Genomic DNA, 16,852 nt, shown 5'->3' on the forward strand with positions numbered 1-16,852 from the left:
ACAGTGTCTCCAACACCAATTCCTGGCAAATATAAATTCGCTTATGTTCAGGTCCTTCAGCCACTGTTACCTCATGGAGATTGCTTGTGTCTTCCCCAGTGAACACAGATCTGAAGTACCAATTCAACTCTTCTGCCATTTCTTTGTTCCCCATAATATATTCCCCTGTTTCTGTCTTCAAGGGCCCAATTTTAGTCTTAACCATTTTTTTCCCTTTCACATACCTAAATAAGCCTTTACTATCCTCCTTCATATTTTTGGCCAGTTTAGCTTCGTACCTCATTTTTTCTTTGCGTATTTCCTTCTTAGCAATCCTCTGTTGTTCTTTAAAAGCTTCCCAGTCCTCTGTTTTCCCACTTATCTTTGCTATGTAATACTTTTCTCTTTTGACTTTATATGTTTCTTAACTTCCCTCATCAGCCACGGCCACCCCTGCCTCCTCATACGATCTTTCTTCCTTTCTGGAATGAACTGATCCTGCATCTTCTGCATTATATCCAGAAATATCTGCCATGGTTCCTCCACTGTCATCCCTGCTAGGGCATTGCGCCATTGAACTTTGGCCAGCTCCTCCCTCAAAGCTCCATAGTTCCCTTTATTCAACAGAAATATTGTCACTACCAATTGTACTCTCTCCCTTTCAAATTGCAGATTGAAGCTTATTGTATTATGGTCACTACCTCCTAATGGCTCCTTCACTTCGAGGTCCCTGATCAATTCTGGTTCGTTGCACAACACCAGATCCAGAATTGCCTTCTCCCTGGTCGGCTCCAGCACCAGCTGTTCTAAGAATCCATCTCTGAGGCACTCCACAAAGTCTCTTTCTTGAGGTCCAATACCATCCTGATTCTCCCAGTCTACCTGCATGTTGAAATCCCCCATAACAACTGTAGTAACATCTAATGGTAGTGGCAGCAATGCATGCAACACAGATTGTCTTGGTGTCAAAGAGAGTGGAGACATTAAAAGTCAGCTCAGAGTCTAACAACAAATTAAAGTTGCATCAGCTTGATTAAATTAGCTGAGGAGGTGAAAAGCGGTATTGGCAAACAGAGTTGTGATAGAAACAAAACATAATTTCCCTATGTTCTACTGAAAAGTTGAGTTTAACTTGCCCAAGACAACCGTGAGACAATCAAGTATCAGAGGTAAGGTGTGAGAACACAGAACACAGAACCTGGATCAGAATCTAACCTCATTACAACCTTTGGTCAACCAAAGAGCTGAATTCCAGAGGTGAGATGAGAGTGACAGCTCTTAACATCACTTGACCAACAGTGGCATCAAGGAGCGCGAGCAAAACTGGAATCAATGAGAATCAGGTGGCAAACGCTTTGTTGGTTGGAATCATACCTGACACATAGGAAGGTGGTCTTGGTTGTTGCAGGTCAGTATTCGTAGTTCCAGGACATCTCTGCAGGAGTTCCCAGGTAGTGCTCTAAGCCCAACCATCTTCAGCTGCTTCATCAATGATCTCTCCTCCATCCTAAGTTCCGAAGTGGGATGTTCACTGATAATTGTACTATGTTCAGCAGCATTCATGATTCCTCAAACACTGAAGCAGTCCATGTTCAAATGCAACAAGATCTGGGCAATATCCAGGCTTGGGCTAACAAGTAACATTTGTGTCACACAAATACCAGGCTATAAACATCACCAATAAAGGCCAATCTAACCACTGTCCCTTGACATTCAATGGTACAACTACAACTGAATCTCCCACTACTAACATCCGTAGGGTTACTATTGACCAGAAACTCAACTAGACTGACTACACAAACACTGTAGCTACAAGAACTGGTCAGAGGCTAGGAACACTGTGGTGAATAACTCACCTCCAGACTCCCCAAGGCTGTGACCATTTACAAGGCACAAGTCAGAGGTGTGATGGAATATTCAACACTTGCCTGGATGGGTACAGCTCCAACAACACTCAAAAAACTTTTAGGTCATCCAGGATAAACCAGCTCACTTCATTGGCACTACATCCATAAACATCTATGCCCTCCACCACGATGCTCAGGATCAGCAGTTTATACTAACAACAAGATGACCTGCAGAAATTTACCAAGTCCTCAGATAGCACCTTCCAACCCCATGACCACTTCCATCTAGAAAGACAAGGCCAGAGGATACATGAGAAAACCACCACCTTCAAATACTCCACCAAACCACTCAACACTGACTTGAAAATATGTCTTTTTTCCTTCACTGTGGCTGGGTCACAATTCTGGAATTTCCTCCCTAACAGCATTTTAGATCAACCTACGGCACATGGACTGCAGCAGTTTGAGAAGACAGCTCACCACCACTTGCTCAAGGGCATTAGGGACTGGCAATAAATGCTGGCCAGCTAGCAATGCCCACATCGAACAAATGAATAAAAAATATATGAGACTAAGTGAACTGTATATTCAGGAGAAGATTAGAGCTGAGGTTATATTTTTAGAAGAAACCAGATAAGTTGTTGTTGGAGATACTTTGAATCCTATTAATTGGTGTGATTGGAACTATTGTATGCGGATCTGAAAGAGTTAAACCTTAACTGAATGCAGTAAGCAACACCTACTATGAGGATACCATGGGAACTTCTAATCAGAGTAAAGAAGGAACCTGTCAGAGATACACCCTGTACTCCAAATAGTCTCTGTTGTAGTGTAAGCCATATTCATGTCATCAGGAAATAGTTGCAATAATGTAATAAACTTAATATGATTATTAGCAAGAATTTTCTAGTTAAATCAAAAAAAAAATTCTAACTCACAAAATGACTTTTCATTTGAAGGAATCCACACACAACAGAAACCATCAAAATCAGTCCTGTGCAGTTGACAACAAGACAGGTGTTGAAAGATTTTCAGTCCAATGAATATTGTGGAAAAGTGATAATGAGGATGAGGAATAATGCACCATGTCAAAACCATAAGAGAATTTCAATTGGGGCTTTATGGTAGTTTTGAGATCTTGTGAAGCTAGGCTGCATACATCTAAAAAGGGTGGTTTTGGAGTTATGGATATAGAACTGGAAGGTGCCAACACATGTAAATGTAGGAAGAACAGAAACCTAAAATATGCTAAGTATGAATCAAAAAGTTGGGGACCTATGCAATAAGGGTATACAGTAATTTAAGGGAACTTTCATCTTCTTATAGACTGGGTTAAGGAAATTTTCAGACATGGTATTACAGATTATTCAATGATTGTTTACAAGGTAGTTTCCAGATCAGTGTATTCAGGAATCAATTAAGGATCAGACTACTTTAGATTTAGTATTGCGCAATGAGAAAGGTTTAATTAATATCCTTGTTGTGAAGGGATCTCTGTAGAAGAACCATTATAAGAAGAAAGAATTTTTGTTGCCTTGAATAGATTTAATTGATGAAAAACAAGTATCCTATATCTAAAGAAAGCAAATTTTAGAGCTATGTTGGCCAAAGTAGATTGAGACAAGCAAGCGTTGACCAGGTTAATTCAAAGAATGAATACAAAATTTACAGATTTACAAAAACACCCAGAAAAAGTGGCCCAACCAAGGCTAAGAGTAATTAACTACAGCAGTAGTTCAAAGGAAGTAACTTATATTACCAAAAAACAATGGAAAGCATAAGGATTGGGAAATGTTTAGAATACAGCAAAGGAAGATCAAAAGATTGATAAGAAAGAACAATATGAGAGTAGATTAGCAGGAAACATGAAAGAAGTTTATAAATATTTCCAAAGGCACACAAATAGAAAGGGATGAACAAAAGAAGATATGAGACTATTAAAGATAGAGTCAGGGGAAATTATAATGAGAAATAAGGAATGGGAGAAACATTATTGAAACACTTTTTATCTCTCTTTAAGGTAAAAGACACAAAACAGTCCAGAAATAATACAGATTCAAACACTTATAGAAAATCAGGAGCTTAAAGAAATCAGTACGTCCTAGATCTGATTAACCACATCCTATGTGAACTAGCTGCAGAGAGAGTGGATGTGTTGGTTTTTATCTTCAATGCTCCTTAGACTGTAGAACAGTTATCAATGAATGTGTGTTAGGAAACAGAACTCCGTATTTAAAAAAAAGAGAAAATGGAAATGACAGCCACCATTAGTAGGTAAAATACCAGAATCTATTATCAAATAATTGGTAACAGCACACTAATCACGATCTGATTAAGCAGGTGCAGCATGTATTTATGAAAGATAAATCATGTTTGACAAATTTGTTAGTTTTTAAACAATGTAACTGACAGTTTGATAAGTGGAAATGAATCGATGTAGTTTATTTGGATTTTCAAGTAATATTCAAAGAGTGCTTCACAAGAGATTACTACACACAATTAGCATTCATAGGATTGGGGAGTGTTATATAAGCATAGCTTGTGAATAATGCAATTGCTTAAAAATGTGTTGCTGGAAAAGCGCAGCAGGTCAGGCAGCATCAAAGGAGAAGGAGAATCAACGTTTCGGGCATAAGCCCTTCTTCAGGAATAACGTAATTGGCCAAACACAGAGGTTAAAAATAAAGTTGGTCAGCTGTGACTATTCCAGTACTGCGAAATACACATCAACTATTTACAATCTACAATAATGAATAAGATTAGAGGTAAGTATAGCATGTTCAATTTTGTGGGAAACCTATCCGTGAGGAAGATGTAAAGTAACTGTCGGGGTAATAGACAAAGATTAATTGGACTGATTCATGGAATTAGCGGAATTGTCCAATGAGAACAAAATGGTAAACTAGGATTATATTCACTGTTGGGAAAAAGAATCAGTGGTGATTTAACAGAAACATATCACATTCTTAAAAGGCTTAACAGACATAGGCTAAAAAAGATGCCTTCCTCTGCAAGAAATTGAGAACACAAATTCATTGTCTCAGAACAAGGGATTAAATCATTCAAACCAGAGATGAGGAGGCATTGCTTTGCTCAAAGGTTGTGAAACTCAAGAATTCCTACTCAATAAAATTGTGGATGTTTAAACATAGGATATGTTAAAGACATTTTTCAATAGATTTATGGGGACAAAGAAAATGAAAGAATATGGCAACTTTGTGACAAGATCAAATTTAGTTTGAAGATTAGCCTCAATCTTCTTGAATGTCCAAGGTGGTTCAATGGGTCAAATAATATACTTTAACTTCTGTTATACTTCTTATATTGTTACATTCTCACGCTGCAGATTTTGGTTTTGTTTTATTCAATTTATCTTAGCGAACTAACTAAAACACCTGAAAAGATCTATTCATGTAGTTTTAGGAATGAAATTAATTTTGCAACCATTTCCTTCACAAATTCTAAAAATATATCAATAGTGAATTTCACTGATCTTGTACATATTCATGAATTTTTCTGCTGCCCAAGTTTAGTTGTTATAGGAGTATTTTAATCACACCTGCTGAGTAACAATGCAGTGAGTCAGTCTGTTGTTCTTCTAACATTCTCGGCAAGAACATCATACTCAATGCCCATGACTCTCAAACAGAGTCTTAGCACAGTTCCAAGAAATATTCTGATATAGTGTATAATAAGCTAAAAGGAAATCTCTGTGCTTTGGAACCATCTCATGACACATGCTTTAGTACTGCATCAGGATTTTCTTCAAAAGGTACAGTTGCTTCAAGAACTAGGATATAACTTTACATTTGCAATGTCTTGCACAAAAACCTTGTCTAAAGACAGTTGACAGAATGAAACAATAAACATCAAATGAAAGGCATTTTACACTTATGTGAGGAATAAGAGAATGGTCAAAGAAAGAGTAGGACCTATCATGGATAGCATAGGGAACTTGTGTGTGGAGTCTGAGGAGGTAGAGGAAGCCCTAAATGAGTTTTTTGCTTCTGATTTTATGAAAGAAACGAACTTTGTAGTGAATGAAACCTTTGAAGAGCAAGTGGGCATGCTGGAATGGATTGAGATAGAGGAAGCTGATGTGCTGAAAATTTTGTCAAACATTAAGATTGACAAGTCGCCAGGCTCGGACCAGATTTGTCCTCGGCTGCTTTGGGAAATGAGAAATGCGATTGCTTCGCCACTTGCGGAGATCTTTGCATCCTCGCTGAGGACTGGAGAGAGGCAAATGTAATTCCTCTCTTCAAGAAAGGAAATAGGGAAATCCCTGGCAATTACAGACTAGTAAGTCTCATGTCTGTCGTCTGCGAGGTGTTAGAAAGGATTCTGAGGGATAGGATTTATGACCAACTGGAAGAGCATGGCTTGATTAAATGCAGTCAACACGGCTTTGTGAGGGGCAGGTCATGCCTCACAAACCTTATCGAGTTCTTTGAGGATGTGACTAGAAAAGCTGATTAGCTGTGGATGTGGTGTATGTGGACTTCAGCAAGGCATTTGATAAGGTTCCCCATGGTAGGCTCATTCAGAGGGTCAGGAGGAATGGGATTCAGGGGAACATAGCTGTCTGGGTACAGAATTGGCTGGCCAACAGAAGACAGCAAGTGGTAGTAGAAGGAAAGTATTCTGCCTGGAAGTCTGTGGTGAGTGGTGTTCCACCGGGCTCTGTCCTTGGGCTTCTAATTTTTGTAATTTTTATTAATGGTTTGGATGAGGGGATTGAAGGATGGGTCAGCAAGTTTGCAGACGACACAAAGGTTGGAGGTGTCGTTGACAGTATAGAGGGCTGTTGTAGGCTGCAGTGGGACATTGACAGGATGCAGAGATGGGCTGAGAGGTGGCAGATGGAGTTCAACCTGGATAAATGCGAGGTGATGCATTTTGGAAGGTCGAATTTGAAAGCTGAATCCAGGATTAAGGATAGGATTCTTGGCAGTGTGGAGGAGCAGAGGGATCTTGGTGTGCAGGTACATAGATCCCTTAAAATGGCCACTCAAGTGGACAGGGTTGTTAAGAAAGCATGTGGTGTTTTGGCTTTCATTAACAGGGGTATTGAGTTTAAGAGTCGTGAGATCTTGTTGCAGATTTATAAAACTTTGGTTAGACCGCACTTGGAATACTGTGTCCAGTTCTGGTCGCCCTATTATAGGAAAGATGTGGATGCTTTGGAGAGGGTTCAGAGGAGGTTTACCAGGATGCTGCCTGGACTGGAGGGCTTATCTTATGAAGAGAGGTTGACTGAGCTTGGACTTTTTTCATTGGAGAAAAGGAGGAGGAGAGGGGACCTAATTGAGGTATACAAGATAATGAGAGGCATAGATAGAGTCGATAGCCAGAGCCTATTTCCCAGGGCAGAAATGGCTAACACAAGGGGTTATAGTTTTAAGCTGGTTGGAGGAAAGTATAGAGGGGATGTCAAAGGTGGGTTCTTTACACAGAGAGTTGAGAGAGCATGGAATGTCTTGCCAGCAGCAGTTGTGGAAGCAAGGTCATTGGGGACATTTAAGAGACTGCTGGACATGCATATGGTCACAGAAATTTGAGGATGCATACATGAGGATCAATGGTCGGCACAACATCGTGGGCTGAAGGGCCTGTTCTGTGCTGTACTGTTCTATGTTCTATGAAAGCTGTCATGAGGTCACACCGGTACCGTGCTTGGCCACCTTTCAATTACTAGAAAACATGCAGAATTGGTACAGGCTTAGAAGCAGATAACCCAGCAACACCTTGGCCAAGGAGTTCATAGCTTAGGAAAACATTTTAAAAATAATAAATTAAACAAAATTCTTGACAAAAATAGATGAGGAACAATTAATAGGAATTTGTTCATGTGTTTTGGATATCACAATTAGATATTGCAACTACAGCATTTGGCTCTTGACATCGTTATTAATTATCTGGAACATTGTTACCATCAATTGCGTGTTTCATGTGACGAAACACACTATGTTCATACAGTCATAGAGTTATACAGCACAGAAACAGACACTTCAGTCCAGATCACCCATACTGACCAGATATCTTAAACTGATCTAATCCTAACTGTGGGATTTGGCCCATGTTTTCCTCCACCACCTCCACTGGCAGCTCATTCCATACATGCATCACACTTTCTGTGAAAAGGTTGCCCCTCAGGTCTCTTATAAATCACACCCCTCTCACCATAAAACCTATAACCCTCTTGTTTTGGACTTCCCTTCCCTAGTGAAAGACCCTGGTTATTCACCCTATCCATGTCCATGTCCATTATGATTTCATAAACCTCAGCCTCCGATGCTCCATGGAAAATATCCACAGCTTATTCACCCTCTCCTTGTAACTCAAGCCCTCCAATCCCAGCAATATCTTTGGAAATTTTCTCTCAATCTTCCCAAGTTTAACAACATTTTTCAGGGACACCAGAATTGAACCAGTATTCTGCAAGTGGCCTGTACAGCCGCAACGTGACATTCAAACTCCTATACTCAATGAATTACTAATGAAGACAATCTTCACTACCCTGTCTACCTGGTACTCCACATTCAAGGAATTATGCAACTGCACCCCTAGGTTTTATTGTTTGACAACACTCCCCAGGGTCCTACCATTAACATAATAAGTCCTGCCCTAGTTTGCCTTACTAAACGCAACACCTCACATTTATCTAAATTGAACTCCATCTGCCACTCCTCAGTCCATTGGCTCATTTGATCAAGGTCCCGTTGCATTCTAAGATAACCTTCTTTATTGTCCATTACACCACCAATTTTGGTGTCATCTGTACACTTACAAACCACATTTCCCATGTTCACATTCAAATCATTTATATAAATGATGAAGAACAGTGGACTCAGTGCCGATCCTTGCATTCACCTCTAGTCACAGGTTTCCAGTCTGAACCACAAGTCTCTAACACTACCTTCTGTCTCCTATCTTCAAGCCAATTTTGTATCGAATTAGCTAGCTCCCCTTTGATTACATCTGCAAGTCATTTACATTTTACCATATTTTCATTTCTCCAGTTATTTACAAAAGATAATTCTGTATGTACATGGGTAAAAGTCAAATGTTTGAGGTCAATAACGCAAAAAAAGTTGAGAAATGCTTTCAACTGAAACAAATCCAACCAGCTCATCTAACATCGCTCTGAAAATAGTCCATAAGGTAATGCAGTGGGGCATGCCCATACCAGTCAGTTATTCTCTTTATCTCTCACTTTACATATTTTTATTAAGTAGCCTTCCCAACAGCACCACCTCACATTCTGGAGAGGAAGCAGCATATTGTCTGGAGTTTCAATGCTGCTCATGAGCCAGAAGGAAAAGCAAAAGCAGTGCTGCGACACCAGAAAATATCACATCAACAGCTCCAACCCTCAGCTCGGCCTTGGTGCAGGAGGATTGCACTGAGTCAACATTGCAAAGAACTGAACTTGCAAGGCATCTAACTTTCCCTGCCTCGCCAGGAGCAGTGAGGGTGCTGAATGGTAACACAGACTCAGGCTGAACTTAATGAAAAGTCACCAGAGAAGTTCTTCTCTGCATTAACCTCAGTTATATTGCTTTTGAATTCTCACCGATCTGCCATTTTCTCCCTACAAGCATGACGTGGGATCCACATTGTTCATGTAGTAATTAACAAGTGGAAGCTTGAAGAAGTGAAGTAAATGCAACTTTTTTTCAAAAAACATTGGATAATAAATTGAAGTTTTTAAAATGATTGTCAAGATTTTTTTCTGAAACGTTTGGGCTTTGATCCTTGAAAAACCAGCACTGACTTATTCATACAGTATATGTTCTTTTTTAGCAAATATCTTGGGGTCAATTTTATATGAGCTCAGTTTTGAATGATTACATACAATAATTTTATTTTCATTTAGCTTAAATATATAACATTATTTGGAGCATATGATGCAGTAACAGAAACGACATACTCCCTCTGATGTATACCTCCAGTGCAGAATTGCTGTCCACAGGTGTATCTCTATAGTTTACTTGCTGAGTGCATAAAATGAGGTTAACAAGCGAAACTGAATAATCACTCACAGTGTGTTTAGGTTCTTTTGCCTCTTAAAAGCTCCAGGTGGAATTTCTCTGATCCTGTTAAATCTCAGATCCCTGCAAGAAAATCAGTAAAATTCAAACATTAATCATTGAAAGTGCTGTTTCATTGGTAATAATTAAATAAACTGATTTTAACTTGCTAGGTGTAGCTGTATCCCAAATGTTGAATTTTCTCTTCTAGGAGTTCGCCATCATAGCTGGTTCTGGATATTCTGACAGAGTGCCTTGGGGTGGCATGGTGGCTCACCGGTTAGTATTGTTGCCTCACAGCACCAGGTACATTAGTTCAATTCTACCTTTGAATGACTGTATAGAGTTTGCACATTCTCCCCGTGTCTACATGGGTTTCCTCTGGGTTCTTCAGTTTCCTCTCAGTCCAAGGATGTGTTGGTTAGGTTGATTGGCCATGCTAAATTGTCCATAGTGTCCTGGGATATGTAGATTAGGTGGATTAGTTATGGGAAATACAGAGTTACAGGGATAGGGTAAGGATGTGAGTCTGGGTGGGATATTTTTTGGAGGGTCAGTGTGGACTCAATGGGTCAAATGGCCCGCTTTCACACGGAAGTAATTCTATATTTTTTTGAATTCTATAACATTGCCTGGTTTTAACTACTACAAGAAACATTCCCAATAGGATGGGGATAGTGGGAGAACGTCCAGTCAGTCAAGGTGATGTTTTGAGATTTCTTATATTTTCTTTCACATTTTACGTTATGTTTATGGCAATAAAAATTAACACTATTGTCACTAAAGATTCAGGGCTATAAGATTAATAAAATCAAAAAGCCACATATATCCTCTATTAAGCACTCTCTAAAGAGTTTCAATTACTGTATTTTTTAATGAGTAGCTGCTTATCTTGACCGGGGCGTTCCCTTCAGGAGATGACCTGTCTGTGTCTCCTCCCAGACAGGTCCACAATGACCAAGGCTGAACATGGTGGCATACTGGCAATGTCAATACATGAGGGTCAGTCAGAGTCGAGAATGTGGTGCTGGAAAAACACTGCAGGTCAGGCAGCATCCGAGGAACAGGAGAATCGATGTTATGGGCAAAACCTTTTCTTCAGGATTGAGGCTGGTGAGCCAAGGAAGTGGAGAAATAAATGGGAAGGTGGTGGGGCTTGGGGGAAAGTAGCTGAGAGTGCAACAGGAAGATGGAGGTGAGGGTAATGGTGATAGGTCGGAGATGAGGGTGAAGGATGATGGACAGGTAGGACAGGTCATGAGGGTGGTGTCGAGTTGGAAGGTTGGATCTGGGATAAGGTGGGGGGAGGGGAAATGAGGAAACTGGTGAAATCCACATTAATGACGTGTGGTTGGAGAGTCCCAAGGTAGAAGATGAGGCATTCTTCCTCCAGGAATCAGGTGGTTATGCAGTGATGGAGGAGGAGACCCAGGACCTGCATGTCCTTAACGGACTGGGAGGGCAAGTTGAAGTGTTCGGCGATGGGGTTGGTTAGTGAAGGTGACCCGGAGATGTTCTCTGAAGCGTTCTGCAAGTAGCTGTCCTGTCTCCCCGATGTAGAGGAGACCACATCGGGAGCAATGGATGCAGTAAATGAAATGTGTGACAGTGCAGGTAAAACTCTGATGGATGTGGAAGGCTTCTTTGTGGCCTTAGATGGAGGGGAAGGGAGGTGTGGGTGCAGGTCTTACAATTCCTGCAGTGGCAGAGGAAAGTGTTGGGAGGGGAGGGTGGGTTGGTAGGGGGTCAGTCAACTAGGTTCAAATCCCACATTGGTGGCTGGTGGATTTGAAATTAATAAAACTTTGGAATAAAATGTTAATCTCAGTTAAAAAAAAATCTAATTTACTCATGCCTTTTAAGGAAGAAAATCTGCAATCCTTACTTGTAACTTCAGAATCGAACAATGTGGTTGCCATGTAAAAAGGCCTAGCAAAATATGCAGAAAGGGATGAGCAACAAATGATATTCACATCCCATAAAATCACAAAAATAAGTCTTAGAACTATGAATACCTGCCATCCCCAGTCAAATCAAAGGATTCCCTGAATTCCAGTAGATTTGTGAAGGGTCAACTATTATCCTTATACTTATGGGGCTACAGACCCATTGTGGTTTATTCTGCTGCTAAAGTACAGGTCTGTCTCCTTTCAAGAATACATCTAGGTTAGTTAAAAATTTGGAGGCATACTAGATGTCGTGTTAAGCGCAAAACCAAAATCTGTATTAGATATTACGTGGCATCTGGAGTGTAAATTTCATTGAATTTCTTTACATTTATGTTCTAGCATGCATTGAAAGCTATCTCAGAGATTAGTGAGCCCTGCAGGATTTGCAATGATTAAGATGAATATAAAATCCAGCACAGCTTTCTAGTCTTGCTCCTAAACTTCCAATGTGAGGTCTGGCAGCACTGGGATTAGGAGTTCATAAAATGTACTTTATGGTATCACATATAAATTCAGATATCAATATTGTAGGTGGAAAGCTAACTTCTGAATAAACCTATCAAATAAAAAGATATAAAGCACAGAAATTCATTCAACAATTAAACTGAAAGAGGACTTATAAATATATTTGTTGCCAATTGTTTCAAACATTTTTCATAAGAAGCCAAACTATTGCTTGGAATGTTACAGGAGAAAATAAAAAGAATGATTAATGCTAACTCTTCTTAATGCCCACAAATCTAAATCTCACTGAAAAACATGTTAATATTTGCAGAGCTTCCCCAAGGAGTCCTGCATTTTCTTTTTTGCAGTGTGATGAAATTTCATCCAAGAGAACATCCAATGATGATCATTAAAATACAATCCATATTTAGGCGAAAGTGAGGACTGCAGATGCTGGAGATTAGAGTCAAAAGTGTGGTGCTGGAAAAGCAAGTAGGTCAGGTTGCATCCAAGGAGCAGGAGAATCGAAAATTCGGGGAAAATGTTTTTGCCTGAAACGTCGATTCTCCTGTTCCTCGGATTCTGCCTGACCTGCTGTGCTTTTCCAGCACCACACTCCAGAATCCATATTTAGACTGGTCATCTTGGCTCTTTGATTGTGGAAACTAGACTGCTTTGAAATCCATAAGTCACACCTCAATTAAAATCGTGGCAGCATAATTTGATATAAATGTGTTATTTCCTCATCTCGGTGTTTTTGTTGCTTGGTTTCCATCACTTCATGCACCCATTCTACAAGTTGCAGCACTGAATAGGAGCTCAGCAAGCACAAACATTTTTTAAACTGCTGCAACTTTTTTAAATGATAAATTTCACCCAGATAGTACTGATAGAGTTGATGTCACTTCATAATATTCAGGCCAGCAGTTTCCTACTCTGATGGAACCTGGGTGAAACAGGAGTTTGAAAAGTAATGGGACTTCACATATACTCAATGGTCCATTAAGTACCCCCAAACTTTCAGACAACCAGACTTAGCCAGGAATCCTATAAAGTTATGCAAACTGGACTCCTACTTGTTGTGTTTTGTCATTCAGTCCGTGTGTCAGTATACCTTTAAGAGATATATTCATGATACAATCATGCCATTATTTCACATGACCTGAGAGTGCAATGATCTCATACTTGACTTTAATCCAATCATTCACAGCATTTATAACAAAGTAAATTACCCGATAGCATATATTGATGCAATTAAATATGATCTGATCACCATGATGGAGATGGGGCTGCAGGAGGATAAGGATTTGGTCTGGAATATTGAAGTGTATGTGATAATCAAGATTAAGAATCAAGGTAAAAGGTGGAGAGATAGCATTATTAATCAAGGATAGCATTTGTGCAATGAATCTGTTTCAGCAGATGAGCATGTAGAATCAATTTAGGTGAAGATGAGTAATAGGAGGGGAAATAAGTCATGAATAGGAAACATCTACAGGGCCTATAAATATAAATTTATATAAACAAGAAAAAGCATACAAAAAAAAATATTGGCTGCCTGTGATAAGGGGACAACAATAATCAAGCGTAGCTTTATTCTACATAGACACTAGAAAAGTCAGATTAATAGTAGACTGGATGAGAAGTTCATAGAATACTTTTGAGGTTATTCATAGAGCAGTGTATTTTGGAACTGACCAGAGAGCAGGTTAAATTAGAATCAATTGTTTTACATTGTTTAGTGTGACAGGGTTAATTATTGACTTCAGAGTAAAGACAATCCTAAGTAGCAGCAACCACAATAGCTATTTTTAAATTAATCTCTTTGGATATGTTATAACACATTCCAGACTTGAATCTAAGCCTTCTGGCCCAGAGGTATTGACGCTACCAGGTCTTGTAGTGACCATAATATGATTACATTTACATTCAATTTACATGAGAGACTATTGGTCTAAGAATAATATTTCAATCTGAATATTAAATCTATGTGGGCATGAGAGCTAAGATAACTGAATTAAAGTGGTTTATTAGGCTTCAGGATAGATCAATATCAACATTGTAGCAGACATTTAAGGGGACATTAAACGATAGGTTAAACTATTCTCATGGTGGATTTACATGAGAAGTTAATGGAGACTGCATTTTTACCCTCTGTTGTGGATTCACTTTGACCACTTGATATTTCAGACTGTGATCTCAGTAAACATTTTGAAGCTATTTGTGCCTGTTAGATAATTGCCAGAGAGTATGGGAGGGACTCAAACCATCAAATGACTGTAACTCTACAGGAGAGACTGTAACTCCACAACTGTGGAGTTTGCATATTCTCCGTGTCTGCATGGGTTTCCTCCAGGGGCTCCAAGATGTGCAGGTTAGGTGAATTGGCCATGCTAAATTGCCCACAGTGTTCAGGAGTGTGTAGGTTAGGTGCACTCATCAGGGGTAAATGTAGACTAATAAGGTGGGGGAGTGGATCTGAGTGGATTGCTCTTCGGAGGGTCGCTGTGGACTTGTTGGGCTGAAGGACCTGTTTCAACACTGCAGGGATTCCTTGATTCTATGAATTGAAAGAGATGGAGCAATTATTTTGTCTCAAACAATTAGGTTTAGCCCAAAGCAGCTGCGCCATCACAGCACCAAACTTCCAATTTGATAGTTTCTTCAGGTGACATACTGAAATCCAGAACTTTGGCTTATTAAAAGAGGACAACAAGGATCATATATCATGCCCAGTGGAAGGTTTTGGTCTTGACTATTTCACAAGGTTGAGCCAAAATGGCAAACAGGAGCCAATTCCATAATTCCTGTCAATATTCACTGAGCAAGCAAGTTTCACGGACAAGCAGGAACCCCCCTCACCACTCCCCTCCAACCAAGTTCAGACCCGAGCCCAGTTGATTCCATTGTGGGTGTAGGTGTCTTATAACTCTCCACACTCCACAACCACCAGCACAACCCTAGTCATAATCTTTGAGGATTCTGCTCAGCTTCTTAAGGACATGAAACTCAGAGGAGTTATGAACTATAGTTTGGATTCAGGAAACTTTTGCAAGTTATGCTTAAAAGGGCTTACGCATGACCTGCTATGACTCATTCCATGTCCTCCATAATGCCTTCAGGCCTTCCATGCACATTCTCTTGCCCTGCATCCTCCATGCCTAGTCATTCAATATGCACATTGAAACCAATGAGTCATAAGATAAAAATAACATATTTTGAAATAAACCCAAAGAAAACCTATTCAGAAAAATGTTTTGAAGATAATTGCTACTCTTAACAATCCTAAAAAAGTAACAATCAGACAGGGGCATCGCAATAGCAATAACAAAAGTTTTGTCTCATTTCACTTCTCTTCATCTTGTCTAAATAAACATACATTAATTGAAACAAAGAGTTCAAAAAAAAGGTAAATGTAGAGTAACAGGGTAGGGGAATGGGTCTGGGCAGATGACTCTTCGGAGGGTCGATGTGGACTTGTTGGGCTGAAGGGCCTGTTTCCACACTGTAGGGATTCTAAAATTCTAATGGCATATTGTTGTCAGGTTTACAAATTAAACGCATTTGATTGGTTTAGATTGCTGTACTTCTGCCAGTAGCTACAAGTAAATTGTCACAAAGTCACTTCAAGTCTGAGTATCCTTTTAACAATAGGAAAAGTGTTTGGTGCTATTGAAACTCTTCTTCAACTCTTAAGAATTTTTCCTTTCAGTCACTTTTTCTCTAAAGTTAATTTTTCTTTTTCTCTTTATATCTATCTCTCATTGTAGCTTATTTGACACTGAAGACACCATTATAATTCACTCTTACATCTCAGTCTTTGCACTAATAATTCCGCAATACTTCAATCTGTTTGAATAAAGAAATACACCTGTTCATTCAGATCCCTGATGCCCTGTAAAGACCATAGTACCACTTTCATCTCACATTCCAGCAACTTGCAACAGAAAACATCATTGCCATTAACAGGCATAGGCAAGCTGAATAAATAGCGACTGCTGTTCAGTCTCCTGCCATGGGAACTGTAAAAGATTGTGTAGACAATCTGTAAAAATGTGGAATTATTTTAGTGATTGAAAATATGTTTTCAGCAGTGAGAAGTCCCACAGAACAGAATTACACTCTGTTTCATATCATGTATAAAAAAGATTGAATAAAAAATTGTCAGTGAGACCTTTTATTTTGTATTTAATACGTTATTACATAAAAATATGCAACCCTGAGCACTAGATCTTACTATTTCAAATCAGTCATGGTTATTGTGAACGGGCTATAATGCCTGCTATTCCTCCCAGACCTCCGACACTATCTTGCTCCCACATGACGATAATATACTAACATCAGACTTGATTGATTCAGAGTGGGCCCCCAGCCACTTTCTGGGACCTCTTTTGGAGGGGATTTCCCCAATGCCTATTGAAAACAAATATCCAACCCCACAGATTGTACCCCTAATAATGTTCCCAACCTTGAAACCAATCCTCCATTACTTTCCCCATCCAAAATCCCAGACTTGCCTCTAGTCTAGCCTCCATACAGATCAGCTATCAGCTCCCTCAAGTGCCACTTCTTCCCAAATAGGAATGGAAGTCCTAGTCTG

The 16,852-nt window shown here is 39.5% G+C and overlaps 1 protein-coding gene across 2 annotated transcripts in view; it reads right to left on the minus strand.

Moving 5' to 3' along the window:
- Nucleotides 1-16,852, minus strand: part of LOC122549088 (peroxidasin homolog) — a 573,433-nt gene that overhangs the window by 370,548 nt on the left and 186,033 nt on the right. For both annotated transcript variants that reach the window (XM_043688313.1, XM_043688312.1), the window contains exon 2: nucleotides 9,872-9,943. In XM_043688313.1, the coding sequence (XP_043544248.1) occupies nucleotides 9,872-9,943 (72 nt within the window). The remainder of the gene's footprint in view (nucleotides 1-9,871; nucleotides 9,944-16,852) is intronic.

Source organism: Chiloscyllium plagiosum, chromosome 4 (assembly GCF_004010195.1).
Source record: "Chiloscyllium plagiosum isolate BGI_BamShark_2017 chromosome 4, ASM401019v2, whole genome shotgun sequence".
Lineage (NCBI taxonomy): Eukaryota > Metazoa > Chordata > Chondrichthyes > Orectolobiformes > Hemiscylliidae > Chiloscyllium > Chiloscyllium plagiosum.